The sequence below is a fragment of the Lampris incognitus genome, chromosome 6, assembly GCF_029633865.1.
Source record: "Lampris incognitus isolate fLamInc1 chromosome 6, fLamInc1.hap2, whole genome shotgun sequence".
Taxonomy (NCBI): domain Eukaryota; kingdom Metazoa; phylum Chordata; class Actinopteri; order Lampriformes; family Lampridae; genus Lampris; species Lampris incognitus.
In genome coordinates, this window is record NC_079216.1 from 60,352,022 (window position 1) to 60,379,848 (window position 27,827).

Below are 27,827 nucleotides of genomic sequence, written 5' to 3' on the forward strand. Positions count from 1 at the left end.
ACTAATAGGTATGAATTGGCTGCCTTGACCGAGGACGGCCTGGCTATCTCATTGGTTTGGGTCTTGTTATTTTGCCTCTTTTGACTGTGTTGTTATGTGAGGCCCTCAGCTTTCTTACTAAGGTCTGACAGTCTGTATAAATAATGTCCCCCAACATGCAGGCTTCTGTCATTCTTAGCCCAGAAAGAATATGGCTCATCGACTAATGAGAGCTCTTCCTATGCCGCCTATCCAACCAATGGCGTCTGTATCACAGCAGGGTGGCTGTAGTGTGGGTATGTGTGTGGGGGTTCTGGGATCCAATGCAGTCATGGATGCAACAAAATCCATGTGGTCATTTGTGGCTCAGTGACCCTTTATCCATGAGGCCAGTAACTAGTAAATTGCCTTTTCTCTTGGAACAGGTCACCCCCCCCCTCAACCCCCCGCGCGCGCGCGCGCGCACACACACACACACACACACACACACACACACACACACACACACACATATATATACCTCCTCTGGTCTGACCATCTTCTCCCTGCGCTTAACAACTGGAACAGAATTGCTGTTGTTACAGTCTTGAAGCTGTCATTTTGAGCAGAACAAAGGTTATTGCAACCGATTGATAAAAATTTCATTCACAGACGGCTGCTTTTATGTGATGCGCGGGGGAGGAGGGCTGCTTTAAGATGTGTGTTCTGCCCCTGGCATCCACTGGCACGTCTCCTCCTGCCTCCTGTTTAAACCGAGTTCAAAATGATAATGAGAGGAGTGAGCAGCCGGCAGTCTCCCAGCGCTCCAGTGTGGGAAGCAAGAGCCACTCAGGACTCCTCTGGGCCACTAATTGGGACTCTAAATCATTGTGTCACCTGTCACTCAAGGCTGGGTTGGGGATGGAGGGTGTGGGAATCCATAGACGGGCTGTGATCAACAGCTCAGGGAGAGAGACCAGACTCTTAGAGGTGCACTGTGCTCAGCCTTTAAAGCAGAGAAATTCTAATGACAGCAGGGTAGAAAGGACAGGAAAGGAGGACTCTGTGTCCTTTGCCAGATTGTTCACTCTAATGCAATGGTAAGGGACTTATAGGCTGGACCAGCATGGCTGACCATCTCCCATTGGTGAGCTCATTAATAGGGCTGTGAAAGAGTGGGCCACAGTCAGAGATTTGCTCTGGGGCTCAGATTTTCCCCTGATCCATCTTCTATGACCGGGAGCGCCGCTAATGTTGGTGGCCCTCTTGAAGTATCAGCCTCCTGCTCTTCTTTTTCAGGCCCGTTTCTGGAAGATCCCTCACAGTATTACTGTGCCACATTGGCACCACTCTAACAATCAGTTTTACATTTGCCTTGCTCCTCATTCTGTACCACCACAGGTAGGACTTACAGAAGCGAAATGGTCTTGTCAGTTCTTGTGACCTACAGATGAACCTCCTTGTCTTCCCTGTCTATTTTCCTTATTAGGGGAATAGTTTAAACTTTTTGAAGTCCATCTCTATTTCATACTCACAGTTCATGTAGTACATAGGTATATATCATTTTCATCCATCCCTTTCTTACTACTAAACACACAGCTTCAGCTTGCCATCTATAGAGTTCAGTGCAATGCAATTAATGGGGAACAGATCCACAATCTTCATTCGGTTGGGAAAAAAAAGTGCTCCATGGTTAGTGAATTTGCAAATTTAATGAATCTGAGCAGGTTTTTTTCCCCTAAATTTACAGTTTTTTTTTTTACAGGTCATTGACCATTGTTTCTTACTGCGCCACTTCCTGCACCACAGCCTACAAGCGATTAATGGCAGGAGTCACTTTGCCATAGCACAGCAAATGAAACACTAAGAGGGAATTTAGCAATAAAAACGACTGTAAATTTTTAAAATGACTACTCATATTCACTTTATGATGGACTGCTGAGGCATCAGTTAGCTTTGGTTGAACCTTAGAGTGCTTTTTTTTTTTTTTTGCAATGAATGGAGATTGTGAGTCTGTTCCCCATTAATTGCATTGAATTATAGATGGCAAGCTGGAGCTGTGTGTCCGGTATGGAGAATGTGGTAGATGACAGTGAAAATGAATCCTATCTATGTACCACATGAGCCATTAGTGAGTATGAAATAGGGATAGACTTCAATTTCAAAATTTCTAACTATTCCTTTGTGACTGTTCAGTGTTCATTGCCACTTCGTCCACAGGGTGAGGACTGTGCATCAGTGTGCCCCCCGGGTCTGTATGGACCAGGCTGTCTGTCCTCCTGCTCCTGTCACAATCATGCCTCCTGCTCTCCCATTGATGGCTCCTGCATCTGCAAGGAAGGTACAGTATAGCCCACCCTCCTTGGCAGAGGTTACACAAAGAGGATAATCACCGTAATAACCTTCTGGTCAATAATGGTCGCCACTCCTGAATCTTGTGAGACATTGGCGCATCAGATGTGAAGTCGCACAACAGTATAAGACCAAATCAGTGATGGTTTGAACTCTCTTGCAACCTGTGCATAAGGGATTCGAAAACCGATGTTGTTCACACATATAGACAAATCAAATCCCAGTGCACTAGTTTGCACTAGCAGTTCAACAATTTGTTCATTTTTGACTTTCAGTATTCAGTTGTTCTTTTAAAACTTTTGGTTATGACACATGAGCTTCACATGTTTAAGGATACAAAGGCAAACTTCTGTTTTGTCAAAGTGTTGGTATAGCCATTCTGAATAAATGTGTAGTTGCTGTACTCAGGCGTTCTATTATGATGATGATGATGATGATTATTATTATTCACCAAAACCCAAATAAGCTAAGATAAGAACTGACACATGAATATGATGGAGAAAATCCAAGCCACGATCTGTTTTCATGTGTTCAGTCTAAAAAGGGTTCAGTCTGCGATTGGACAGTACAGGTTTATCTATGACGAAGGGATATTTATGATCAGGTTATAAAGATATATATAATCAGCTTATCCTAGCCTATGGATTTTATATGAAGCTAGAAATGAATTGAGATTAGTGCTGGTATCCTGACTATAATGTCTATGATAACTAGGGGTTCGGTGGGGGGATCGATTCAGTGCAAAATTGCAATGCTAAACCGTGACGATTTTGATATCACAGCATTTCCCTTGTGTTGTAATGTTGAGGCACAATTAACGGATGTCATGAGGAGGTTTGACACAGTAAGTTCTACAGGTGTAGATGACAGCAGTAAATGATACGCCACATCCCTCAGGTTTGATCAGTGATTGTATTACAATTGACATTACAGGTGAGACTACAGAAGAACAGGAAAAGGGGGAGCACATAAATATGTGAAGCTGAGTTGTCTCTTTATGACTTTGTGTGTTCAGGTATCTGACTCAGTAAAAGTAATACCCCCCACCCCCACAGATCTTCAGGTTTTATATATGCTTATTTTGAATACATTGGGCTAATTCATTAAACTGTCTAGCAGCGGTAGGCATTTTTCTCATGCTTCCAGTGGACAGTGATGCACTTATTGGCTGTGACCAGAGCAATTTTAATAAATCTGCTTGCTACTGCTGAGGCTTAACATAATTGCGTCCCCGGTAAGGTTAGCCTTGGCTCTGCAGGTGCAATTATTTCTTGGACGTCACCAAATATTGCGAGTACAGCTGTCCAAAATAAACGTAGACAGGGCAAGAGCAGACGCAATCTGACATCACTGTGTTGGTGTTGTTCATCATAATTGACCTTTCGCAAAGTACTGCCCCAGAACGGTGCTTGTCCAAGCCTTCCTTAGCTTTACACTCAATTACAGTCACCCCCAGCAGCCCGGATTCCACGCAAGTCAGTTTTTCTTTTAATATTCTGAATGTATCCCTCCTGCATCCTGTAACCCCTTCCGCCTTTCACGGGATGATATTAAGGATGAATTGCTCCAAAATACATCACTTATTTTCCCTGGGAATGCGCTGATTTCTTCCTTCATGTTTTGGTGTTTTCTGGCTACTTCCCGGGCGGTTCTAAAAAGCTTGATGGGCATAGCAACAGTAACTAAGGGGGGGGGGGGACTTTGCGAAAGGTCAATTAATGTTGCTCCAAGATCATCATCGCAACGGACCAATCACATTGTTGTGATGTCTTGCCTTTGTGACTCTGGGAAAACGACCGGAAAAATACAAAGCTAACCTAACATAACCTCGACCCGACTTTAACCGTCCATGCTAACACAGTGGTCTTTTTCCAACGGGTCGCAAAGGCACGACGTCACAACGTAATTTCACATCTGTGTCAGAATTGTGACTACTGAAGCCCTATTCTGTTCATCTTTTCAGGTGTGAAGTATATTTGATGCATTATACTGTGTTGCTTTGTGTCTACTGCTGAAAGAGAAGTATTGGCTGCCAACACACAGCGCCTCTAACTCAGCCTCAATAGCTTTAAGTGACATATTTTTCCCGAATATGTGCACCCAAGATTTTTTTTCTTTGTTTGTGCTCAAAGGAAAACTTACAGCTGAGGCATGGAAGTGCAGTTTCATCTGAAGTATATAAACACAGTGGCACAGCAGTTAGCACGGTCGCCTCACAGCAGGAAGGTCTTGGTTTGAGCCCCAGGGTAGTCCAACCTTGGGGGGTCGTTATCTGTGTGGAGTTTGCATGTTCTCCCCGTGTCTGCGTGGGTTTCCTCCGAGTGCTCTGGTTTTCTCCCACAGTCCAAAGACATGTAGGTCAGGTGAATCGGCCGTACTAAATTGTCCCTAGGTGTGAGTGTGTGTGTGTGTGTGTGGGGGGGGGGGGTGCTGTAATGGCCTGGCGGCCTGTCCAGGGTGTCTCCCCGCCTGTCGCGCAATGACTGCTGGGATAGGCTCCAGCAACCCTGAGAGCAGGATAAGCGGTTTGGATAATGGATGGATGGATGTTTTCTTCCAAATTTCTCCCAGCCTATGATGTTGGAGGTGTCAGAGACCATGTTTATCAAGTACAAGGCTTTTGATTGTAAGCAACCTCCGTATTTAGTGGTAATATAGTTTCAAACTTGGAGGTATGTAAAAGAAAATTAGTAGTTATGTGGTAGCTCATATTAGGATGAAACTTTTAAATATCTTTCTGAACCATAGCTGTGTAATGCCATCTCTGAGAGTTTCAGGTAAGAGAGAATTCACATGGAAGGGGGTCATATTATAGATGGGGTGAATACAGTCCCTTTTCTTCCGAATTTCTTGCCAAATCTTGCTATTGTAGATAGCGACAGGATTTGTTGTGAGAGGTGATTTTAGGGAATGAAGGTAAGGGACTAATTTCAGTTTCATATTGGTGATGTAATATTCTTCACTTTGTCTCCATGCTGGTGGGTTGCAGTTGTACTTTTTTTATGGATTATTGCCCTTTTCACATTTTACTGTAGATGAAAGGGGATGGAACCTTCAAAAGTCATAATATGGTGTGATATTTGAAAAATCTCAGTATGTGTCAAATCGACATTGAAAGGTCGGTGTAATATTAAATCAGGAGGTACCTGCTGATTCCCAGCCGCGATGATAACGTGTGTTTGTTTTCGTGGGTAATTCCCCCGCTGTCTTCCCTCCAGGATGGCAGGGTGTGGACTGCGCCATTCTCTGTTGGAGCGGTACTTGGGGTCTGGGCTGTAACCAGACATGCCTGTGTGCCAACGGTGCTGCATGTGATCCTATAGACGGTGCCTGTACATGCTCTCTCGGGTGGAGGGGAGAGTACTGTGACCAGTCCTGCCCGGTGAGTGTCCCTCTTCATGGAGAGAGTGGATCAAAAATTCCTTTGGTTAAAGTTACAATAAGTAATTTTATATAGCAACCGTTATCGGCATCTAGTAGGAACTGCAACAAGACGGCAAATTTTGTCTTCTCTTTCTTACACAAGTGTCTGCCTCAGTCCCACTGCCCCATGCCCATTCCCCTTGAGTGATGGTGGCCCACAAATGACACGAGTAATGCTCATAACATGTCATAATTTTGCAAGCTAGCTTTTATAGTTTATCTCACAGGGCTATACTGTATATTTAATGAGAACGCTACTTGTCTGTCCAACAGTAGCATGGTCAGCTCGGCATCGGTTCATACTTCTTCATAGTCACAAAGTTTTTGCCAGCTAGATGAATTTCGGAAGGCAGAATGCCCTCCACTGGTTTGCTTACCAAAATAAAGGTTCAAAGGCTCGACTGCAGGTTTTGAAAGGTAGGAATCTTAGCAGCTGGCAAAGCTATCGTTTTGCAATTAATATACGAAGATCATGAACAACTCTTTCCACAACCCCCCCACCCCACCCCCGTTCTCCTCCCCAATACATGATGGTCATTTTTTGCTATGATAAAGTCAAAATTTTACTGAAAGTACCGTTAAAGAACCCATGTGCGTAAAGCTGAACTTGTGACATCTCTTGAGAGGACTTTCCAGCGATGGAAATGCGAGGCTGTGCGAAAGTTAATAATGCGATATTTCGCTTTTCCGTTTGTCAGGGTGGAACTTACGGATTGGAGTGTCGTGAACACTGCGACTGTGGCCACGCTGATGGCTGCGACACGGTGACTGGCTACTGCCGTTGCTACGCAGGATGGACCGGTGAGTGCTGCTGGGACACAAAATGACCACGTGCGATTTCTATTAATCTCTAGTCAGTTAAACCATTTGTTTAGCGGCGCATACGTTTATGGGCTCTGTTTTACAGTATGTTTACAGAATATCTAAGTAGCGCTCTGTTAATTAAATATTCGTTTGTTTTTTTTTGTTTTTCAATTTGAGCCAAAGGGGGATTGTAAATGAGAGATGATGAGAATTGGGCTCTAATTTGATGCTGTTAGCAGACACGCTGAACGCTGGTATGTAATCACCCCCAAACTGCGTCCACCATTGGTTATGCACAGCTGCTTAGGTGATTCACTTGATAAATATTTGGAGAACTAATTACTCAGCCACAGTGCATTCACGACTATCAAACAATGTCTGTGATATTTTTTCCAATAATAATTCCTCAAAGTTTTAGTCTGCTGTAAAAAAACAAAAAACAAAACAAAATAAATGACCATATTTATTCACTTACGATGATGGCCTCTCTAATGCTACTCGCCAGTGTTTTGGTGAGATATTTCCCCCTTCAAGGCCTGCATTTACACTCCTGTGTTAACATATTGCAGACACGTTTTTTTGTTTTTGTTTTTTTACAAGAAAAAAGTTAAGGTGTGAATGTCATGGCAGGGATGAGGATTATTATGATCGGAAATAAAACTGTTGCACCCGAGTGGCAAATATGGGGGCCAGCTGAGGACCCGGGGCCTCGTGTATCAATCGTTACTATGGACAAATTTGTGCGTACACACCCATGGAATTTTTTAGCCCTCAATATTGTCTGACAGGCAGCAACAAAGCATGATGGTTATTTGTAATTTCTTCCTCCTAACATCTATTGTCTACCTCTTGCAACAAGACCTGCAAAGACATCAGTGTTAGCCAATCGGTGTCTAAATCTGGGGGTTACCCAAGTTCTACACTGGTCTCTGAGACAAACTTCGGGGCTAAAAAGTCCCATGAGTGTGTACGCACAAATTTGCCCATAGTAACGATTGATACACGAGGACCCGGTCTCTCAGCATAGGTGGAGAAGGTGCTGCCAGAGAGAGAGAGAGAGAGAGAGAATGGATTCAGCAGGAAAGGTCAAGCCTGTGTGCTCTCGATGTCCCACTCCGCTCAACCTCTTGAGCTTAGGGCATTTATTCTGGGAGGCACTGTGAGTTTTATTATCTGCAAGAATGAAGTCTGCGAAATGGAGCTCTCATGCTCTGAAGCCTGCACAGGTCGAGACCATCTGTCAGCCTTAATTGAGTCACCGGGGGTGCAAGGCTGGGGGGCAGCAAGGCGGCCCGGTGGGCCAGACCAGCACACATAAGGAAGAATTGGAGGAAGGCCCCTGAAGGCTGAAAGGGGGGGGGGTACCAAGATGGTGGATTTGTGAATGGATTGGGTTAAGGGAAAGGGGGAGGTGGGTATTTACAGCGGGCTGCCATTCTTAATAATCCCAAATTTTATTGCACTCTAGGTTCGCAACTGACACGGCACTCCTCTCTCCTCCCTGATATTTGTCTGTTCTCTCTTGGTCTCAAGTGTCTGTCACCTGTCAAGTATTTTTGAGGCTGAGAGTTTGTGTATGTGTGTGGGTACATGTGTATGTGTGTGTACGTGCATTAAAGGCTGAGCCCTGGACCTGCTGTGCTGAAAGGACAACACACAGTTGTTACTGAGCTGGGCTGTTGCAAGGCTGACATCAGCTGCTAAAAGATTTAGGGCTGTTTTGATTGGACACTTGATGTCGGAGCCTCATCTAAGTTAACGTCAAAAAAGGGGCAAATCTTTTATCAAAAAAAAAATTCTTGAAATAATGCAGAAGGTGATGTGTGCCTATATGTTTACATGCACAGTACTCATGCTTGAGCACTTGCATAGATAGATATGTGTGTGCATGTGAGGTTTGTTTTGTTCTGCTCACTCGCCGCAAATTGGATAGTGGGACCTCTGGCACTCCTCAGCAAAAAGCTCCCTTTGAAGCGGCTTCAGCGCCGGCTTCTTTTGCTCTTTCTTCTTCTCCCTAGCCAGGCTTCCAAAGCCGCTGTGTTTGTCACCATTAGACTGAAAGTGGTGCTCTGTTCGCATTCATTTTCTGATAATAAAGGGGGGGGGGACCTTTTTTTTTTCTCTCCTGCCTGGTCCAGCAGAACCTCAAATGCACTTGCGCAAGCCCGTCCGCCATTTGATGTCCATGGCTGGGCTTCTGACTTAAATTACCGCTACTGTGCCTCCTCTTCATCAATGCTAATGCTGCCACCACCTCACCCCTGTGCTCCATCAACTAGAGAAACTCAGCAACTGTATAACATTAGTCCCACGAGTTTAGACCAGGTTTAATTCAAAGGTTCTGCACTAATGCTACTTTAATGGCCATGCCACTCTCAGATATTCTCAGTCAAAGGAAATGTATAATGAGACGCCGAAGTAAGGACTGCTGCTTGAAAGGGTACAGTGCATGTGTGTCTTTGTGCATGTGTTTGGCTATATATATGTGTGTGTGTGTGTACCATGTTTTTCTATCCTAATGGGGACCAAATGTCCCCATTAGGATAGAAAAACCAGAAACCACCTACCTTGTGGGGCCATTTTATGGGTCCCCACAAGTAAAAGGGTCTATCTTAGGGTTTTGACTTGGTTTTAGGGTTAAGATTAGAATTAGGGTTAGGTTAAGGTTAGGGTAAGGGTTAAGGTTAGGCAGGTAGTTTGCGTGGTTAAGGTTAGGGTTAAGGGCTAGGAAATGAATGTAGTCAACGAGCGGGCCCCACAAGTATAGATTTGTGTGTGTGTGTGTGCGCGCGCGCGTACGGTCGCATGAATGTGCATGCACATGCATCTGCATGCATGTTTGAGTTTATGTGAGTGTTGAGCAAATACTTATACACATACGTGTAATGTATTTGCACATTTGAATACGTGTTCTGTATATGTCTGGCTGCATGTGCATTTGCAGCAAGGTCAGCTTGCACCGGGGTTTTGTTTGCACACATATGAACATGTGCCCTGCCTCTGCCCCTGATTCTGCATTAAATTCGGCAGGGTTGCTAAGAGACAGCCCACTGGTCAGATGGATATACTAATGCATTCGCATGCACACTGAGAGCCTTAGGTTTTGTATTTGTTGTTTGGCAGCTCGCCAGAGACACAGTGACACTTCCAGACTCTGCTCTTGTAGCTCGAACCCCCGGCAGAGTAATTCCCTTCAGCTCGGCACACAACCCCGACTGCTGAAAGAGAATGGGAGACGAGCTAGGCCACTCCGGGGACCCAACCCTGTTAATCAACACACTGCTCTGGCATGGAGCCCCAGTCAGATCAAAAATAAAATACATTTGGAATGGAGACACAGAGACCGAAAAAAGGTCTGAACTCAAAAAAAAAAAGAAAAAAAAAGGCCGCAACACTACGAATAGCAGCATTTTTTATTTTTTTTTATTCAAAACTGAAACCGGCCGAGCATTCACAACGGGTGAATATGCTGCCACTGATCCCATTGTGATGACTGTCAGAGGTTGTGATTATGAAACCATATTTATTTATTTATTTATTTACAGCTGTTGGAGAGTGCGTTGAGAGTTTTTCAGAGTGTCGGTGTTTAACCCGGTAATGTGTGGTTGCTGATTGGCCCTCAATGTGATGTGCACACAGGGATCCGCTGCGACAGTGTGTGTCCGCAAGGCTACTGGGGCCCCAACTGCTCGGTCAGCTGCTCCTGTCAAAACGGAGGCTCCTGCTCCCCGGAGGACGGCACGTGTGTTTGCGCGCCCGGATACAGGGGGACCTCCTGTAAAAGAGGTGAGTGCCCCCGGTTCTCCTGTTTAGCAACTTCTCTCCCCCTCCCTCTGATTTCTGGAGAAGCAGCAACAGTCACACTGCGAGAGCGGCATGGCAACCAGCCGCATCACAATGCTGACCTTGCCCTGTTCTTGTGGAGGGCTGTCGAGGGAGCACCAGTTGAACACTGAAGATGAACACTACGTTCTTGGTCATAAATGCCTGAGTATAACACCCCTCATCACAGCCGTCACTTATCACTGTGTCCTTGCGGCGCAGCCCCCTTGCCCCCCACCACTGCCTCTCAGTGGGATTTTCACAAACCCTCACTGGAGGCTCATCAGAGAGCCGGCTCACTGAGAGTGCAAACTTCAGTCTCTGAAAGTGGCCCCTCTCTCTGATGCCTCTCTCTCTCTTTCAAGTGATGAGCTCACCGACTGGGAGGGAATTTCATACAGACAAACCTGTAAACACCAGCTAGAGTTTGAGACACTGATCACTCTCTCTCTCACTCTCTCGCCCTCTCTCTCTTTCTCTCTCTCTCTTGCCCTCTCTCTCTCACCCTCTCGCACTCTCTCTCTACCTCTCTCACCCTCTCTCACTCTCTCTCTCACCCTCTCTCACTCTCTCTCTCATTCTCTCTCTATCTCTCTCGCCTTCTCTCTCTCTACCTCGCTCGCCCCCTCTCTACCTCTCTCGCCCTCTCACTCTCTCTACCTCTCTTGCCCTCTCTCTCGCTACCTCTCTCGCCCTCTCTCTCTCGCCGCGTGTGTTTATGAGTATTTTGTAACCCTTATTATCCATCCAGAAACACTGCTAGCATCTTTGAACATGTCAGAAAACACCACTGATGTCTGTCAACAAGCCTATAGAGTTATCTCAAAACTGTGTAACGAATTTAAAAAATTTTTTTTTTTTTTACTGTAATTGCTATTAGCGTTGAAAATAGCCCCCAAGCCCCTATGAAAAAACAAAACACACAAAACACGTTACATGGATTTGCCTGTTGTGTCAATTGCTGAGCATGTCCCACGCTTTTCCATGAAATCTTTCCTGGCGCACGGGAAGTGGTGTGTTTTACATATTTATAGACTAGAATTTCTCTAATGTGTATGTTATACTTACACTATCTCGACTGAAATTGATAACTTTAAGTTTGTTTGTTACAATTGTTTTCTTACATCACTGAAGCGTCATGAAACAGAATTTTAGTGGATCGCAGTCGATTAAAAGAGCGGGCCGCTTCATCGACCACCATGGGGCAGGAATTGCCTTATGTAGCTTAAGCTCTATAGGCTCGCTTTAAAATAGTCTCATGCCAAAAACCACTGACAGAAAATAGGAACATAAAAGGGATTTATACCACTCCTCTCTAATGAATCAAAAACACATCGGAATTAGTTAAGGTGCCAGCGATGAATCATGTTGCAGGTGCTCGCTGTATTAAAGTTACTTTAATTACTTTTTGAATATATTTCAACTGCTCACATTCTCCGTGCCTTTCATGACATTTATAGATTATCAAGATCATCTCTTAGAGATGAATTCGTATGAGTCCCCGAACTCCTTTACTAGTCCATTTCTGGCAGTGTGTGTGATGGGAGTGATCAGAATAAAGACTGACTCCTCTCTTCTTTCCTCTCTCCCTCTCGCTCTCTCCCTTTGCTCTCTCTGACTTCATCCGTTTGTCTGTAACTTCGATTGCCTTGATATTTCTTTCCCCCCTCCTTCATCATGCTCATCATGTCTTCCCTCATTATGCCTCGTCTTACATCCGCGTTCGCTGCTGAACACCATCTCCTCCCCGCCGTGCGCTGCCTGAGCCAGTTTGCTCCCCTGGCTTCTATGGGCACCGCTGCAGCCAGCTATGCCCTCAGTGTGTGCACAGCACCGGGGCATGCCACCATGTCACAGGCCTCTGTGAGTGTCTGTCCGGTTTCACCGGCACTCTGTGCAGCCAAGGTAAGTAGTCCTCTGCGTTTCTTTGCCTCTTTTCTCTCACCCCCGAGTCTCCTCATCGGGTATCACACTCATGGTTGTCTGTTAGACTTGAATCCCAGGAATACTATTGAAGAAAGGTAGAGATAGATATCCGTGTGTGTGTGTGTGTGTGTGTGTGTGTGTGTGTGTGTGTGTGTGTGTGTGTGTCAGTCTCTCTGTCTGTCTGTCTGACTGTAGATAGATAGAGAATAGTGAGCCAGTTTTGAATTATAAATAGACAGTGACACTGACGAAAAGACAGGAGGCGGAGCTGGAGGTGGCAGAGTTGAAGATGCTAAGATTTTCTTTGGGAGTGATGAGGATGGACAGGGTTAGGAACGATTATATTAGAAGGACAGCTCAGGTTGAACGGTTTGGAGATAAAGCAAGAGAGACAAGATTGAGATGGTTTGGACATGTGTGGAGGAAAGATGCTGGGTATATTGGGAGAAGGGTACTGAATATGGAGCTGCCGGGGAAGAGGAAAAGAGGAAGGCCAAAGAGGAGGTTTAGGGATGTGGTGAGGGAGGACATGCAGGTGGCTGGTGTGACAGAGGAAGATGCAGAGGACAGGAAGAGATGGAAACGGGTGATCCACTGTGGCGACCCCTAACGGGAGCAGCTGAAAGAAGTAGTAGTAGTAGTAGTAGATAGTAACAAAGACAAATAGAAACAACTTGTAGTAAATGTTGGAATAAAAAATAGAATCGAATTATTACCCTGTTGCTAACCAAAAAAACACAAATAAAATTAAATTGCACAAATCCTATATCACACAAATACACAAATAAAATGATACACTTATAAAGAAGAGAACCTGATTATTACACTATTGCACTTCAAACAAGAAGCACCCAAAATAAATTACAACAACTGCCGTCTAAACCCTGATCTTTCTTGCCTTCCTTGATGCAAAGTCATCAATTACAATTACACCATCATAAGAAATCTGCCCAGCAATTGCATGGTTAATACTGATGACAGTAAGGCCACCGAGGGGTTCCTGTGACATGGTGGACCATGGTGGACCATGGTAGGATTTGATGAGCTTCAGCTTTGAAAAGCCCCTCTCTGATTCAGTTATGCTCACCAGAAGTTTCAAGAATCAAGGAATCAAGACCATTTATTTGTCATTTCACTTCAAGCACTTGCATACATGAAATGAAATGAAATATCGTTTCCCCCAGCCCACAGCAGTGCAACACAAAGACAAAAACACATATCCAAACTACAAAAACACATGTATTCAACATCCATTATCCAAACCGCTTATCCTGCTCTCAGGGCCACAGGGATGCTGGAGCCTATCCCAGCAGTCATTGGGCGGCAGGCAGGGAGACACTCTGGACAGGCTGCCAGGGTATCATATCCCCCCAAAAAAAATTTTTTTTTCACTGTCCAATAGAGCGAACACCACTGTCAGAACTGTCGCTCTTCATGGGCTAGCAGTTAGCTTAGCCTGCCCCGCTTCCGTGTCCTCTCAGACCGCCCTTGGTGTTTCCTCCTTGGGTGCAGCTCCATGGCCCAGGGCCCACCGGACGATGCAGCAGACCAGGCTCCCCCAGCCAATCCAACGCCAGCTCTCCCAGCCAGACACCCTCGACACACCTCCCTGCATGCCACACGACGACACCAAACACACAGTGAATTTCAGGCGAGCCCGCCGCCAGACCGCCCTCGGTGTTATTGGAACTGCTGGTCTGCATGGGCTAGCAGTTAGTTTAGCCTGCCCCACTTCTGCGTCCTGTCAGACCGCCCTCGGTGTTCAAAGACCGGTAGTTTAAGACAAATTCTGAGAGCAGTCCACAAATTTGGATAAATTTCTGAGAGCTCCCTTTCATGTATAAATATGAGCAGCTCAAGCAGGGTCATGGTCGCAAACAGGACTGGCGCATGCACTTTTTGCGCTCTAGGTGAAAACCAATTATGCCGCCCCTTTGTTGCAATATAACATACCAGCAACAATACACGAAGGCCAATATAACATACACATAACGCATATGGGCGGCGCAGTGGTTAGCACAGTCGCCTCACAGCGGGAGGGTCCAGCGTTCAGGCCCCGGGGTTGTCCGGCCTTAGGGGTCATCCCGGGTGATCCTCTGTGTGAAATTTGCATGTTCACCCCGTGTCTGTGTGGGTTGCCTCTGGGTGCTCCGGTTTCCTCCCACAGTCCAAAGACATGTAGTAGGTCGGGTGAGTCAGCCATACTAAATTGTCCCTAGATATGAATGTGTTCGCCCTGTGATGGCCTGGCAGCCTGTCCAGGGTGTCTCCCCGCCTGCCGCCCAATGACTGCTGGGATAGGCTCCAGCATCCCCATGACCCTGCCTAGGATAGGCAGTTTGGATAATGGATGGATGGATGGATGGATGGATGGATGGATGGATGGATGGATAGATAGATATCAACACCTTGACCATCCACCTGTGCATAATCGAAATTATCAGTAAATCCTCAGGATACTACCTGTATACCCTTCACTGCAACGTTGCATCTTGCAAAGTTGTCGTACATACAAATCATTCAGAATTGATAAAGACATCATAGACATGATTACCAAGATTAACCAAGAAACAGGATGTTACCAGGGCATCTTTCCTTGTTGAATTCAGTTTTGAGGCAATGATTCATAAAGCAACTTTCTGGGCTGTTCCAAATGGTGATGATACCAAAAGATCGATGTGAGAGTTGTTTTAGTCTTTTGTCAAGACTTTGTTTAAACAGCAAATTTAAATGGATTTTTATCCCTGTGCCTTCCATAACAAGGAAGTTACTTCTGTACAATTTAGCTATTTTTTTATTCCTTATTTATGACTGCTGTATCCCCTGTGACATCACTCTGTATTGTATGGCACAAAACTATACAATGATCTAATTTAAGATCTACAACTGAAACAGTTACAAAGTGGAGTTTCTGTGCTATGATTTATGAGTCAAACATCCAATTTTAATGAAACTGGACCAAACTTTATGGCAAATAATTTTTCTTGCACCATTATATATAGTGCAATATTCCGCTCCTCATTTGTTGAGCACTTTCATCAACACCATTGATGGTTTAAAAGAAAAACCACTATATGAATATATTTAAAATCCAGATTATTTTAACCTGGATTATTTTGCCCCTTATTTGTTGAGCACTTTCCCTACCATTGAGTGTTTCTTTTAACAAAGATATATATATATATATATATATATATATATATATATATATATATATATATATATATATATATATATACACTACCGTTCAAAAGTTTGGGATCACCCAAACAATTTTGTGTTTTCCATGAAAAGTCACACTTATTCACCACCATATGTTGTGAAATGAATAGAAAATAGAGTCAAGACATTGACAAGGTTAGAAATAATGATTTGTATTTGAAATAAGATTTTTTTTACATCAAACTTTGCTTTCGTCAAAGAATCCTCCATTTGCAGCAATTACAGCATTGCAGACCTTTGGCATTCTAGCTGTTAATTTGTTGAGGTAATCTGGAGAAATTGCACCCCACGCTTCCAGAAGCAGCTCCCACAAGTTGGATTGGTTGGATGGGCACTTCTTTGAGCAGATTGAGTTTCTGGAGCATCACATTTGTGGGGTCAATTAAACGCTCAAAATGGCCAGAAAAAGAGAACTTTCATCTGAAACTCGACAGTCTATTCTTGTTCTTAGAAATGAAGGCTATTCCATGCGAGAAATTGCTAAGAAATTGAAGATTTCCTACACCGGTGTGTACTACTCCCTTCAGAGGACAGCACAAACAGGCTCTAACAGGTACTATTTAATGAAGATGCCAGTTGGGGACCTGTGAGGCGTCTGTTTCTCAAACTAGAGACTCTAATGTACTTATCTTCTTGCTCAGTTGTGCAACGCGGCCTCCCACTTCTTTTTCTACTCTGGTTAGAGCCTGTTTGTGCTGTCCTCTGAAGGGAGTAGTACACACCGGTGTAGGAAATCTTCAATTTCTTAGCAATTTCTCGCATGGAATAGCCTTCATTTCTAAGAACAAGAATAGACTGTCGAGTTTCAGATGAAAGTTCTCTTTTTCTGGCCATTTTGAGCGTTTAATTGACCCCACAAATGTGATGCTCCAGAAACTCAATCTGCTCAAAGAAGTGCCCATCCAACCAATCCAACTTGTGGGTGCTGCTTCTGGAAGCGTGGGGTGCAATTTCTCCAGATTACCTCAACAAATTAACAGCTAGAATGCCAAAGGTCTGCAATGCTGTAATTGCTGCAAATGGAGGATTCTTTGACGAAAGCAAAGTTTGATGTAAAAAAAATCTTATTTCAAATACAAATCATTATTTCTAACCTTGTCAATGTCTTGACTCTATTTTCTATTCATTTCACAACATATGGTGGTGAATAAGTGTGACTTTTCATGGAAAACACAAAATTGTTTGGGTGATCCCAAACTTTTGAACGGTAGTGTATATATAAACATACACACACACACACACACACACACACACACATATATTCCGCTCCTCATTAGTTGACCACTCGCAATACCATTGACTACAGCATTTCTTTCCGAAACCATCAATGGTGTTGTGAGTGCTGAGGAGCGGAATAATCAACACGGATACAGGAAAAAAGATTTTAATAATCTTTTTTCCTGTATCCGTGTTGATATATATACATATACATATACATATACACATGAACAACAATGGTCCCAACACTGAGCCCTGGGGCACGCCACACCTAACCTTCAGTAATTGTGGTTTGAAGTTTTGTATTGTTTGTAAAGGGCTTTGAGTGGCTGTTGCAGCTAGAAAAGCGCTATATAAAATGCAACTTGATTGATTTATATATATATATATATATATATAGAGAGAGAGAGAGAGAGAGAGAGAGAGAGAGAGAGAGAGAGAGAGAGAGAGAGAGAGAGAGAGAGAGAGAGAGAGAGAGAGAGAGAGAGAGAGCGAGGGGGGGAAATATAAACTCAGATATGTGATATGTAAGGGTATGTAAGACCTTTGGTAAGCATCTTCTATGGTTTCTTGTCAGCCGTCGTGCAGCAGAGATCAAGTGATGCTATTCACCCTGAGCATGTTGAAGGAAGACATCCACATGCAAATGTACTGTAGATTTTACTTCTCATAATTTACCAGTCTTTTTTTATAAATTACAGAGAGGCAGAGAGGATATTTTCAATTCTCTTTCATGGCTTTGAGAAATGTCTCATGAATGAAAGTTTAATAGGTTAGCTAAAGGAAGGGGAAAAGAGAAAACGAGAGCTGATCCTAATTTGTCCAGGCCATAATTAATAGTGAGTTGGCGGTAGGCCTCCGGGGACAAAGGTGGCCAGCACACGTGCACAATCTCCTCTTGTTGCGCCCCGATGGTGTCCTCGGTTGTCTTCTTGTCCAGAACACAAAGCCCTGGGCTAATGAAGCTCTCCTGGAGTGCTGAATCCCCAGAAGCAGCAGCATGGGGGAGCCAGTCTTACAGTCTAATGACAACCTGCTTGAAGGAGCTTGAAAGAGCTCTCAAGATGGGGGGGGGGGAATCAGTTGAAATGTAATCATTAAAATCACCCACATGAAAATGAGTCAGACTCAACTCTTTCACCTCAACGGAAATATCTAATGCTGTTCTTTTATTTTCTCTTTATGATGGACTCTTTCATGTGCGTTCTGATGCTGTGTCTGACCCTGATGGCCAAGAACAACTAGTAATACCATCCAATAAGAAAACATCTCAGAAGTTGGGGTAGAGGAAATGGCATCTTTTATTGAGCAGAGTGACAGAGAACAGTGAAATATTAATTTTATAAAAAATGTATACAGAAGTCTGTGTACTTGGTCTATTTTATTTCTGTGGCGAATCAGTCATTACGCTCTGGTGAGTTAAACGGGGTAGACGTGCCACTGGATGCAGTGATAAAGTGCTTGCTTGGTTTGAACAAAGCTCTTCACTTCATGACCACGCAAACGGCACAACTGCATCCGCTGGAGGAATATATGAGGATCTTTTTCCTTTCCGAAAATCTGTTGCTTATCTATATGACGCTGTGCTCTGTTGTGGAAAGTATGCTTATATTATTGTGACAGAGTTAGATCTTATGGTGTAAGATAGATAGTCTTTATGGTCCCACAGGAAATTTGTTTTCACTGCAAGTACATGCACAGAAACATACAGATAACCACACCGCAGCGTACAGATATACATACAGATACATAAACACATAGCATTCAATCCCCGCCTGTATCCCAGCACATATCACACACACAGAGATAAGTCTGGCTCTGTGCTAGGCCAGAGAGGCAGTTTGTTTAGTGCTGCGATGGCAGAAGGGACTGAAACTCTGCCAAAGCGAGCTCTTCTCCATTTCAGAGTCTTGTCTCTGCAGCCTGACAGTAGTAGTGTGGAATATGAATTGAGGGGGTGATCGGTGTCATTCACTATTGTGAGTGCAAGGCGTGTGATGGCCCTGCCGTTCATGTCTGGGAGATTGGGTGTAGGGGAGTGGATTATGTTGGGAGGCAGCACATGTAACGAGATGGTCAGCATGGTATAGAAACAGGGGGAACAGTACAGCAGGATGGGTTGGATTATGCTTTTGTAAAGTAACAACAGGAGGTGAGGGACCAGTGGCCAGTATATGCAAATAAACATTTGCATGGTTCAGTATATTCCTGGGCAATGCATGTGCTCCACTCTTTTTTAATTCACAGTGTGTCCAAGCGGCAGGTATGGGAAAGGCTGCGCTGAGATCTGCCTCTGCACTAACAATGGCACCTGCAACCCCATCGACGGTTCCTGCCAATGCTTACCAGGCTGGATAGGGGAGGACTGCTCCCAGGGTATGGCCTCTTTCTTTCATCCTTTCAATCAAACCGGCTCTCCGTTGCTCTTATTACTGTCTCTCCTCTCATCTTCCATTTGCTCTCTTAATTTCTCTTACACATTTCCTTCATGCCCATCGATTATTTTTGCGATCCTCCGCATTTCCAAAACTGCTCAACACTGCAGCTGGCGTGAAACACGTAGCTTGTTTAAACAATCGCAGTAATATGATATGCTCTTTGATGCAATATCGTAAAGGCGAAAGAATAGAGGGGGAGCTCTGAGCTGCCGTTATATTGTATTTCTTTGAAGAGAAATGATTTATAGATGTTACATGGCTGCTGCTTAGCTTTTGTTTCAGCCCAACACATACACCTTTTCACACTATAGGGTCTTTGGTATGACTGAGGGTGAGAGTATTTTCTCCGAGTCCGCTTGTCTCTGATTCTCTATCAGTGGGATTTACAAGTATGTATGTGCATTAGAGCAAAGAGTATACATTATATATATATATATATATATATGTGTGTGTGTGTGTGTGTGTGTGTGTGTACATATATACATACAAACACACACACACACATATATATATATATATATATAAATGTGTGTGTGCGTACTCATAGTGTCACCGTGTGTGAGGTTATGAATGTGTTTATCCACTTGACTGTGTCTTTGGCATCTGCAGCCTGTCCCACGGGGCAATGGGGCCATGACTGCCTCAACTCATGTAACTGTCACAACGGAGCCCCGTGCAGTGCCTACGATGGGGAGTGCAGGTGCAACCCCGGTTGGACAGGTCTCTTCTGCACACAGAGTGAGTCTCTCCCATCTGGTTAGCAGACACACAGTGGCATCTGTTGGTGATTTAGCAGAACCGCAACTGACAAACGTCAATAAACCAGTTGGGCGAAAGGAGTTCTTTTTTGTTTTTTTTCTCCCCCATTAAGGCAGTTGAACAAATGGAGCTGTTGAGCATCTATTGCGTATGTTTTACAGTACAGCAGCAAAGTGTGTGTAATATCAAACAGTATCAGTGCACATTTCCAGGCCCCTTTTCACAACTCTTTCTTGTTAGGCAATCCAGTCATTCATCTGAAAACCCACTGACAATAATTCCATTACTTATCACTGCACAATGGTTGTTGTTTTTTTTTTATAATTTAGCGTTTTTGTGGTGTCATATTCTCACCATCTTTCATGGTGTCCCCCCACTGTCCCATCTATTATGCACCCAGTGTCTTGTCTGCCGTCTTTCCTGTTGCAGTTGTGCTGTATTTCTCATTATCCTGTTTAGTAACCTATAAGTTTTTCCTGCTGAAACAAATGCTGAATTTCCATTCACGGGGGTGTCATGAACTGTGCACGCTGTTCCTTCCTTCCCCTCTTTTTTATTTAGACTGCCCTCCGGGGTTCTATGGCAGGGACTGCTCCGAGGTGTGTCGCTGTCAGAACGGGGCAGACTGCGACCACGTTACTGGACAGTGTACCTGCCGAACAGGCTTCATTGGTACTATCTGTGAACAGAGTGAGTAGGCCACACACGTTAGTTCGGAATAAATTCACTGTGTGGGTGTTTGTCTGTAAGGGGTGTGTGTGTGTGTGTGTGTGTCCGTCCCTGAGCCAATTTGGCTCCCACACTCTGAGTGCTTTAATTTGATGGATTTAGTAAAGCGCCTCTCTCTTATGCAGAGTGTCCTCCTGGTACATTTGGCTATGGGTGCCAACAGTTGTGCGAGTGCATGAACAATGCCACCTGTGACCACGTGACTGGAACATGTTACTGCAGCTCTGGGTATAAAGGCATCCGCTGTGATCAAGGTGAGAGGCCTTATCTAGACTCTGACCTGTGTTTGCTTGATTATATGCGCATGTACACTGTTTAACCCTTCCTACGCGTGCACGTGTGTGTGTGTGTATGTGTGTGTGTGTGTGTGTGTATGTGTGTGTGTGTGTGTGTTTTTTTCTATAGCAGCTCTGATGATGGAGGAGCTTAATCCCTACACTAAGATCAGCCCAGCCCGAGGTTCTGAGCGCCAGTCTGCAGGAGCCGTCATGGGCATAATTTTCCTCCTCCTCATCATCATGGCTATGCTCAGTCTGTTTGTGTGGTACAGGCAGAGGCAGAGGGATAAGGGCCATGAAATGCAACCCAGTGTGTCCTACACACAGGCAATGCACATCACCAACACTGACTACTCCCTCTCTGGTGAGATACTGCTAAAACTGCTACGGTCATTCGCTCATTATGATCACAGACTGTATATCCTTCAGTGGGAGAGGGGTTTGTGACTCGCTGTGGTTAATATTGGACAAAATAAGCATACATGTTATGTTGCCAGTACGGGGGTCAACAGTATAATTTGTTCATTTGGCACAGTCGACAGGGATGAGGACTCACTTTTTCATTATTTAATTGCCACACTTTCTGAAACAAACGGGCTTTTATCTGTATTCATGATTGAGATTGTGAACCTCTCTACCTGTTGTTTCAAACTCCCAGAGTGTGGCAGTACTGTAGCGATGAGGCCCAGTACAATTGAGGTCAGTCAGGCTCAAAGCAGCAATAGCAGTGACCAGTGCTTCTCCAACCCCAGCTACCATACTGTGGCACAGTGTAACGTTGCCTCGGCGCTCCCCAGCAACCTGGATGGCACACTGACCCTCAAAGTATGGCCCGTCTCCTACTCTTTTAGTCCGAATATGCCGCCTTGTTGCCAACAGTATACCATATGCCACACAGAATTGTGCATAATGTGCCTGTCCTCCTTTCACAGTCAAGCACACTGAAAAGCAGAAATGGCTCAGAGTGGAGAGCGTACTGCAACCTCAATGACCTAGGTCAGTGTGCCGGCTCTCTGACGTTGACATATCACATTATAATGTTTGACTTAGCGATATTGTGGTTTCAACGGTGCAGGCGAAAGTCTCAGTACTGTCAGTTTCAGACTGACCCCAGACAGGATACGATGAACAGTAACCATGGGTCTCTGTATACATGTCTCATTGGGGTTTTTTTTAGTTAGTTTTTTTTTTTTTTTTTTTTTAACGTAAGCTTTAATTTGACCAGGAAGTCACGTTGAGATGAAACAATTCTGAGTGGGATGGCTGCATCAGAAAAAAACAGCATAAATGCAAAGCCCAGCAGGTTAAGATAGATGGAAAAAGAAACACACAATAGAACAGTCTATGAAATAGTGCATTAATATGCCCAAGTTAGAAAATGGCAAAACAGTATTGAGGCTTGCTGGGCTAGGTAAAGCAGGGGCAGGTGTTGTCCTTAAGATTCTTGAGGAACACGCATTTAAATTCTGTAAACCTGACCAGATCGTTTTTATTTTTAATTCGCCCTCCAAACAGCTCCAGGCAGAGGGGGCAGAGTACACAATGATTCTTTTATGCAATGTAATCCAGATCTTAGAGACCAAAATCAAGAATAGGTCCTGCAGACAAAGAATGTATTTTTCATTTAATTTATGAACAGCAAGGGAACGTGAGTTGGGTGAAAGCAAGTGCAGGCAAGTGTTTTTAGATGAATCTACCATTGAAGAGGCCTGTGTGTAGACAATGAGAGCCAACCTACTCTCTCATTCAAGGTAAAATGGTGGATAAATAGTTTAAAGCTACTGATAAACTGCAACACATCATGAAAGTCACTGCCCAGCATAAGTAAATATTAACCTGATGCATTCATGTATAGCGAATCATCATAGTTGAGCACTGGTGAAAAAGGGCAAAAATCAGTCTTTCTATCGACCCAAATGTAGTACAAGATGCATTTCTTAGCTAAAACCCGGAGTTAAATCTCGACTCTAAAGATATGTAATGTCCATCCATTATCATAACCGCTTATCCTGCTCTCAGGGTTGCGGGGATGCTGGAGCCTATTCCAGCAGTCATTGGGCAGCAGGCAGGGCGACAATGTGTAGTTTAAATTAAAAGCAATTGAAACATTTAAATATTTGTAGCAGGGTACTACCTCATTCCATTTGCTGCACTTTTGTGGAGATGGTTAATTTTGTTTTGTCAACATTCAATGTAAGTGTTATAACCGAGACACTGCAACATCAAAGCGTCTTGTACAGTAAGAAGTAAAGAGCCTTCGGTAAAATTAGATGCACAACACTAAATGACTGTGTCATCAGCATAAAAATTAGATTGTGCAGCAATTATATTTTGATCCTGGTTATTGATGGTTTAAAACTGGAGCCCCGAGACTGTGCCTTGGGGCATGCCACGCAGTACATGCAGTAAACTTGTGGTACCGTCTTCAAATTAAACACTTGGGATTTTTCAGATGAGCTAGTTTACAAACCTTCCTAGAGCTTTATTTGGCAGGCATTAAATCGAAAAGTGTTAAAATTAAAAATTCAATTTCCTCCAGCGGTTCAGTGACATCACGTCTACCTTTAAATTTTAGGTTTCCAGATTTTTGGGATTTTATATTATTTCTTATGAGAACAGGATTTAAAAAAAAGAGGTTCTGCCTAATAAGCTTGTCTTAAAAATGCACATCAAGACTGTCAGGACCTGCATGTTTCATTGTATTTACCTTTGTTTGTGCTTTGCATACCTCAGCAGCAGATATAGCTGGATCGTAGCCGTAACTGCATGCACCTTATAAAGTCGTTATCTATTTACAACCTCGCTCCATCTTCCGATCATTTTACGTTGGTGTTTTCACTGGAGTTGCTGGCTTGTGATCTGGTTCCAGTGAAGTAGTATGTGTGTGGGCAGGTAAGGGTCAGCTGTGAGTTCACCAGTGCTCTCTCATTCACACTGCATGGCACACCCATCGGTTATGGCACATATATGAGAGCCAAAATCATTATTTGCATACTACTCTTTGACCTTTACTGTGCTGTACATGAATTGCGAGGCTACAATAAATACGACTTCATATTGTTTTTGAATATAAAGTGTATTCAGGGTGCCCAGGCTTGTGGATGGGGTATAATGTTTCAAAATCAATGAGATGTTGCTAAGCATTGAAAACCATACCATTGTGGCTGATAAAAATGATTGCTGCCAAGTGGCATGCAGCAGTGCAAATGTTCAGGCTTTATCGTTGGTCTGAATTCCTGGCAGGGCTGTGTTTGCACTCACTGGAATTTCAAAGTCAAAGATACCAGTTTAATCTTGACAATGTGCACATGTCTACGTTTAAAAATGCAGTAAATCAAGTATGAGATAGGTTCTGAAATGTGCATGCAGATGTTTCACTAATGTACTAGTTAGATGTCATGCAATGATACTGTAGTTCAACACCAGGCCATTCCTCGCTCTTTCTCTCTCTCTCCCTCTCTCCGTGATGTTTTCTTGGTTGGCTTTAATCACATGATGGCTGTGTTTGATTATGTAACCGTGTGAGGCTTCGTGATGGAGTGGTTGCTGTCAGCCTTTGCAGAATGTGAAAACATGATCTGAAGATTCGCAACCTCCCCATAGGCACACTCTTCTGATCTTTGTTCTAGATACACAATACAGTGTGCTCACGGGAGAAAAAAAAATGTCTTGTTAACTTTTCACATATCAAGTGCATACTGTCATATCGAGAGGTGGAAAAGATAGGACATTCATGGTTGACCTTTATTACAGATGTCCAACAAGGGGAGATGCAGACACAGAGAGGCTCCAGAAAAGGTAAAACAAAAAAACAACCGGTCTCTCTTTTTGTCAGGTCTGCATGTGTGTGTGTCCTGTTCAGCACTGCCACTGCATACAGTGATATATATGACACAATAACAACATCCTTTCCTCCAGATCAATTTATATCTATTTCCCTATAAGTTTTGCAATTTCCTCAGGGATCTCTCTCCCTGGCCCGATGCCCCCAATTCCTTCTACTTCCTATGATTTATTTGAAAGCTCACTGCACTTTGGACGAGATCATTGTGGGCTGAGGTTTTCTTCCAAGTAATAGCTCTCTCTGGCCCAGTGCCCAATATGTCATTTTTTTCCTTCCACATAAAGTAGAGCAGTCAGTGGAAAAAGTGGGGTGCTGGAACAGGGGTGAGAAGCAGGCGGTCCAAAGATGCTCCGCTCCGGTCTCTAATGAGGCCTCTTATCAGACTGATGAGACCGTTACGGATGAGAGTTCCACTCTCTACCGTCCTCTGATAACAATATACCACCATTACTCCACCATTCAGAGACAAAAGAGGTACAATTTCTACAGAGAGACGGTCGGTTTCATCATCATTCATTGGGGCACACACTGGAGTGTATTCAGATTTTAAAAGGAAATTTCATTTCTCATGTCAGTAGAAGCGCCCCATCTCAGCCACCTCGCTCTCAGCCCTGTTTACGCTCTCATATCTCGTGGTTATTACAGATTATATCAAGGGCCCGTTGTGCAGCAACAGCTCGTGCTCCCTGAATAGTGAGAACCCGTATGCCACCATCAGAGATCCACCGGGGCTGGCCTGTAAGCACACAGAGAGCAGTTATGTGGAGATGAAGTCCCCCTCCCACCGTGAAGTGCCCTTTGGTGGCACTGCCACCCTTCTGGGCAGCGCCAGCAGGAATGTCTATGATGTTGGTGAGTGTTGCTCCAGTGTGAAGAGCTCATCTTGATCCTAGAGTATGCAGCCTGTCAGGTCCTGTACACCACAAGGAGCTTTTAGAAAAACATCTCAAGACTCTGTTCAGGAATTTATGGAAGCATGTGCTACCTCTGTTTTGCATGTTTCTTTCCGTTCCTTGTATAGGTACAGTCAGTAGGATTTTGAATTTATTATAGCACTAAAATGACCATCATGTATTTGGGGTGAACAAACCTGTAGAGGGGGCATCCCGCCCTTTAGATGTGCAATGTTATCCCCAAAAGCTACAGGTCCTGATGTACTCATCTCCCTGCGTGTGTCAATATTTCAGTATGGAGGAGCTAGCTCTGCCAACACAGCTCTATAGAAAGCAAAAAGGCTAGGAATCCAGCGAAAAATAAAAAAAATACATGATAAATGCCATGCCAAAAGTATAATAAATGGGCGTCCAGGTAGCGTGGCAGCCTCTTCCATTGCCTACCAACACGGGGATTGCCGGTTCGAATCCTCGTGTTGCCTCCGGCTTAGTCGGGCATCCCTACAGACACAGTTGGCTGTGTCTGCAGGTGGGAAGCCGGATATGGGTGTGTCCTGGTCGCTGCACTAGCACCTCCCCTGGTCGGTCGGGGCGCCTGGTCGGGGGGAATAGCGAGATCCTCCCACGTGCTACGTCCTGCTGGCGAAACTCCTCACTGTCAGGTGAAAAGAAGCGGCTGGCGACTCCGCATGTATCGGAGGAGGCATGCGGTAGTCTGCAGCCCTCCCCAGATCAGCAGGGGGCCAGTGGAGCAGCGACTGGGACGGCTCGGAAGAGTGGGGTAATTGGCTGGATACAACTGGGGTGAAAAAGGGGGGAAAATCCCCAAAAAAAGAAAAAGAAGTAGAATGAATATTGATATAATTTTGAGAGGAGGTGAAAATTTTGCACCTATAAAAGCATAAAAACCGATGGCAAGTTGGCCACGCTGCTGTAAGACAGGGAAGCAACACTGTCATCAAATATATTAAACCATGTGTTATAAATATCGTACAGTGTTAAACAATATGATATCCTGTTGACTAGACATTTCTGCAGGACCTCTACGCCAGGTAGCTTGTGAAATTTAAGATGTTGTTGGTATTCCTCGGGTCATTTGCAGGCAACTGTCACTCAAGGGGACTGGGCATGCGGAAGCGGGGTTGTGACAGAAAATAAAGGCGGTCAAATTTGCAGACACTGTTGTGGTTCCCACTGATTGCCAATAGCGGTCACTGGAGAAAGAATTTTACTGATTGTACCTTTAACTGCCACCGTCTGCAACTCTCCTGCTATGTTTCTTATATTTCTTACCCTGTGTTCTTTCCTTGCCCCTGTCCCAAACTGCCCCTTGCAGAGCCAACAGTGAGTGTACTTCAGGGACCAAATGGATTGGCCACTGGCTTCTCCCAGAGCCCCTATGACCTACCCCGTAACAGTCACATCCCCAGCCATTACGATATCCTCCCCATGCGTCACAGCCCTACGCACACACCCCCACCCCCTCCAGAGAGCCCCAGCTCCCTGCTTTAGAGCAGCGCCCTCCCGCCCGGCCCGCACAATGTGCCGGCATTCAGGCAACGCTCAGCCAACTTTCCACCTATGGTCCTCCTTCTGTCTCTCTGCGTTGTTGAATCAGACACTGACCTGTGGAGATGGAGGGAAGGCCACACATCTTCTGGACCCTGCTCTCTTGGGCTCTCTCATTTTCACTCCTCCTGCGGCAGTGAGGGAGCGGGGGAGATGCGGGACGGGACAACTTCCTCCCTTCTGCAAGAGTCCCACACACCAGCGACAATTCACCCTTTGTTTCTCATATAACTGATCACTTCAGCCGCTGCTCAGCCTTTTTAATGGACCCTCTGAAGTGGAACATAATTGATGTAAACAAAGCGGAGGGCGAGGGCATATGGACTGAGAGGACACATTAGTTACAGGGAGAGAGTTATCCCCACACCCACCTTCAGACCCTTGATATGGGCTTTTTATTTGAGGCCAGTCAAGTGTTAATTATATATATATATATATATATACACACACACCTTCAATAGAGAAGCAGGTTTACTGACTGGAAGGTAGGTACGGCCACACTGACAAGGTTTAACCACAGACATATAAAAGATATCCCGGATTGTGATTGTATGTAGGATTAGAGCTGCCGCCCACAGTAGGACTGGCGTGG

The 27,827-nt window shown here is 44.5% G+C and overlaps 1 protein-coding gene across 1 annotated transcript in view; it reads left to right on the top strand.

Annotated features, from left to right (window-relative positions):
- The window catches only part of megf11 (multiple EGF-like-domains 11), a 63,063-nt gene extending 35,885 nt beyond the window's left edge, over positions 1-27,178 (top strand). The window contains exons 10-23 of the mRNA XM_056282474.1: positions 2,179-2,299; positions 5,529-5,692; positions 6,432-6,534; positions 10,177-10,323; positions 12,130-12,264; positions 18,973-19,101; positions 19,773-19,901; positions 20,484-20,612; positions 20,777-20,905; positions 21,057-21,293; positions 21,588-21,754; positions 21,862-21,925; positions 25,419-25,625; positions 27,003-27,178. Coding sequence (XP_056138449.1) covers positions 2,179-2,299; positions 5,529-5,692; positions 6,432-6,534; positions 10,177-10,323; positions 12,130-12,264; positions 18,973-19,101; positions 19,773-19,901; positions 20,484-20,612; positions 20,777-20,905; positions 21,057-21,293; positions 21,588-21,754; positions 21,862-21,925; positions 25,419-25,625; positions 27,003-27,178 — 2,037 coding nt within the window. The remainder of the gene's footprint in view (positions 1-2,178; positions 2,300-5,528; positions 5,693-6,431; positions 6,535-10,176; positions 10,324-12,129; positions 12,265-18,972; positions 19,102-19,772; positions 19,902-20,483; positions 20,613-20,776; positions 20,906-21,056; positions 21,294-21,587; positions 21,755-21,861; positions 21,926-25,418; positions 25,626-27,002) is intronic.
- The last annotated feature ends 649 nt before the right edge of the window (positions 27,179-27,827 follow it).